General features: G+C 34.1%; 1 protein-coding gene across 1 annotated transcript in view; it reads right to left on the bottom strand.

Annotated features, from left to right (window-relative positions):
* NPVF (neuropeptide VF precursor) overlaps nt 1-647 on the bottom strand; it is a 3,640-nt gene extending 2,993 nt beyond the window's left edge. The window contains exon 1 of the mRNA XM_012640708.1: nt 491-647. Within this exon, the coding sequence (XP_012496162.1) occupies nt 491-628 (138 nt within the window). The 5' untranslated portion in view covers nt 629-647. The remainder of the gene's footprint in view (nt 1-490) is intronic.
* Between the last annotated feature and the right edge of the window lie 970 nt (nt 648-1,617).

Raw genomic sequence — 1,617 nt, forward strand, 5'->3', positions numbered from 1 at the left:
AGACTCTGTCTCAAAAAAAAAAAAAAAAAAAATAACTTTCAGTTTCACCATCTAGGGATAGACATTTTTACTTAGATACAGATTTACCACAAACTTATCAGCTTGTACTTGCTAACCAGGAAATAAAAATTTTGTATTTTTTCATTTGTAGTTTAAAACAATTCAAATGTCCAGTTGAAATATATCCAGATCTTATTTCTGCAAATATTTATTACAAATGTGCACTTCTGAGTCCATTGAAAATTATTCATGCACCTATGCTTGCTAAGTATCATACTCTCTATTTCAATTGTCATTAGTGAGGCCAAGCTGTTCACTGTCACACTTGATAATACAAGTTACATCAATACACTGTCGTAGGAAGGCTGAAGTTTGGCAAAAAAACAAAGCACAAACTGACTTACTCTTTAGTCTTTATAAAATCATTAGACTTAGGACAATTATTATATAATTAATGCTAGTTATGTTAGATAGATTTTTAAAAACTTACCTCAGAATATCTGTCATAATTTTCTTTGCTGTGAAGATTGGACATCATTAATTCATCTGCACACAAGAAGTTTGATGTTAACAAGCTTAAAGTGGCTAAAGTCAATAAAATGAATCGTTTTGATGAAATAATTTCCATTTTGTCCAAATCTAAAATTAAGTCTATATGTGCAGCCCAGTGTCTACAAGAAGGGAAATTGTGGTGTTTTTATATCATCTACAAACAAAGAATAGGTTTTTTTTTTGACAGTGAAATCAATCCCACACGTTTTATGTACTAATATTAATTAGAGTGTGTAACTAAAACACGCACATAAGGGATGTGAGTAATTCATTCTGGGAAGACAGCAATATTTGTGCTTGCAAATCTATTAACTTTAAAAATAATTGTCCTCATTATGAAAGAGCTTCTAATCAGGTAAGTTTGGGGTGATAGTAATTAAGATTCCAAACAAACAGAATGCTTCATTTCTGTGAGCTTAAACAAAAAGTCTTTTGTTTTTGGTGTTTGTGTCAATCCTTGAGGGAAGGGAAAAAAAGTATTCAATACACGCTAGCTATGTTTTCTTTTTTTTAAATTCACGCAAAAGAGTTAGGCATAGTATTTTCAAAATGTCAAACAAAATTAAGAATGTGAAGAGAATGATAAGTCATATAATACCCCGATAAAATACCATGAATTAATTTTTTGTAAATGCTATTTGGTTATTAAAAAGCTTCAGGAGTAAATGTCAGCTGTAACGTGAAGGATGTGTACAAGAGCAAATATTCGATAGGCATTTTGACAAACTGGCTGTCTCAGGAGAAGCTGGAGGCAGTTAAGGCCCTCCGTTTCTTCCCTGTGGGTCTTATTTGGCAAAACTGCATAAATCACCAGGATTTTATTTCTGTCCAGACGCTGCATCCTGCTTTCCTCCTTAAAGTCCTCCAGAACACTAGCAGAGGCTTGGTGAGGCACACACATGCTAATTTTGTCACTCCCAGGGCCCACTGTACTTAGGTCATCTTGCATTGCCACAGGCATATTGACCTCACCGGCATTAAGAATTTACAGAAATGCCAAAGTGAGTCTCTTTCGGAGCAGCTGACTGGTATTCTTAAAGATCTGCCTCATCACCAGGCTGCCTA

This window comes from Propithecus coquereli, unplaced genomic scaffold, assembly GCF_000956105.1.
Source record: "Propithecus coquereli isolate 6110/MARCELLA unplaced genomic scaffold, Pcoq_1.0 Scaffold156, whole genome shotgun sequence".
NCBI lineage: Eukaryota > Metazoa > Chordata > Mammalia > Primates > Indriidae > Propithecus > Propithecus coquereli.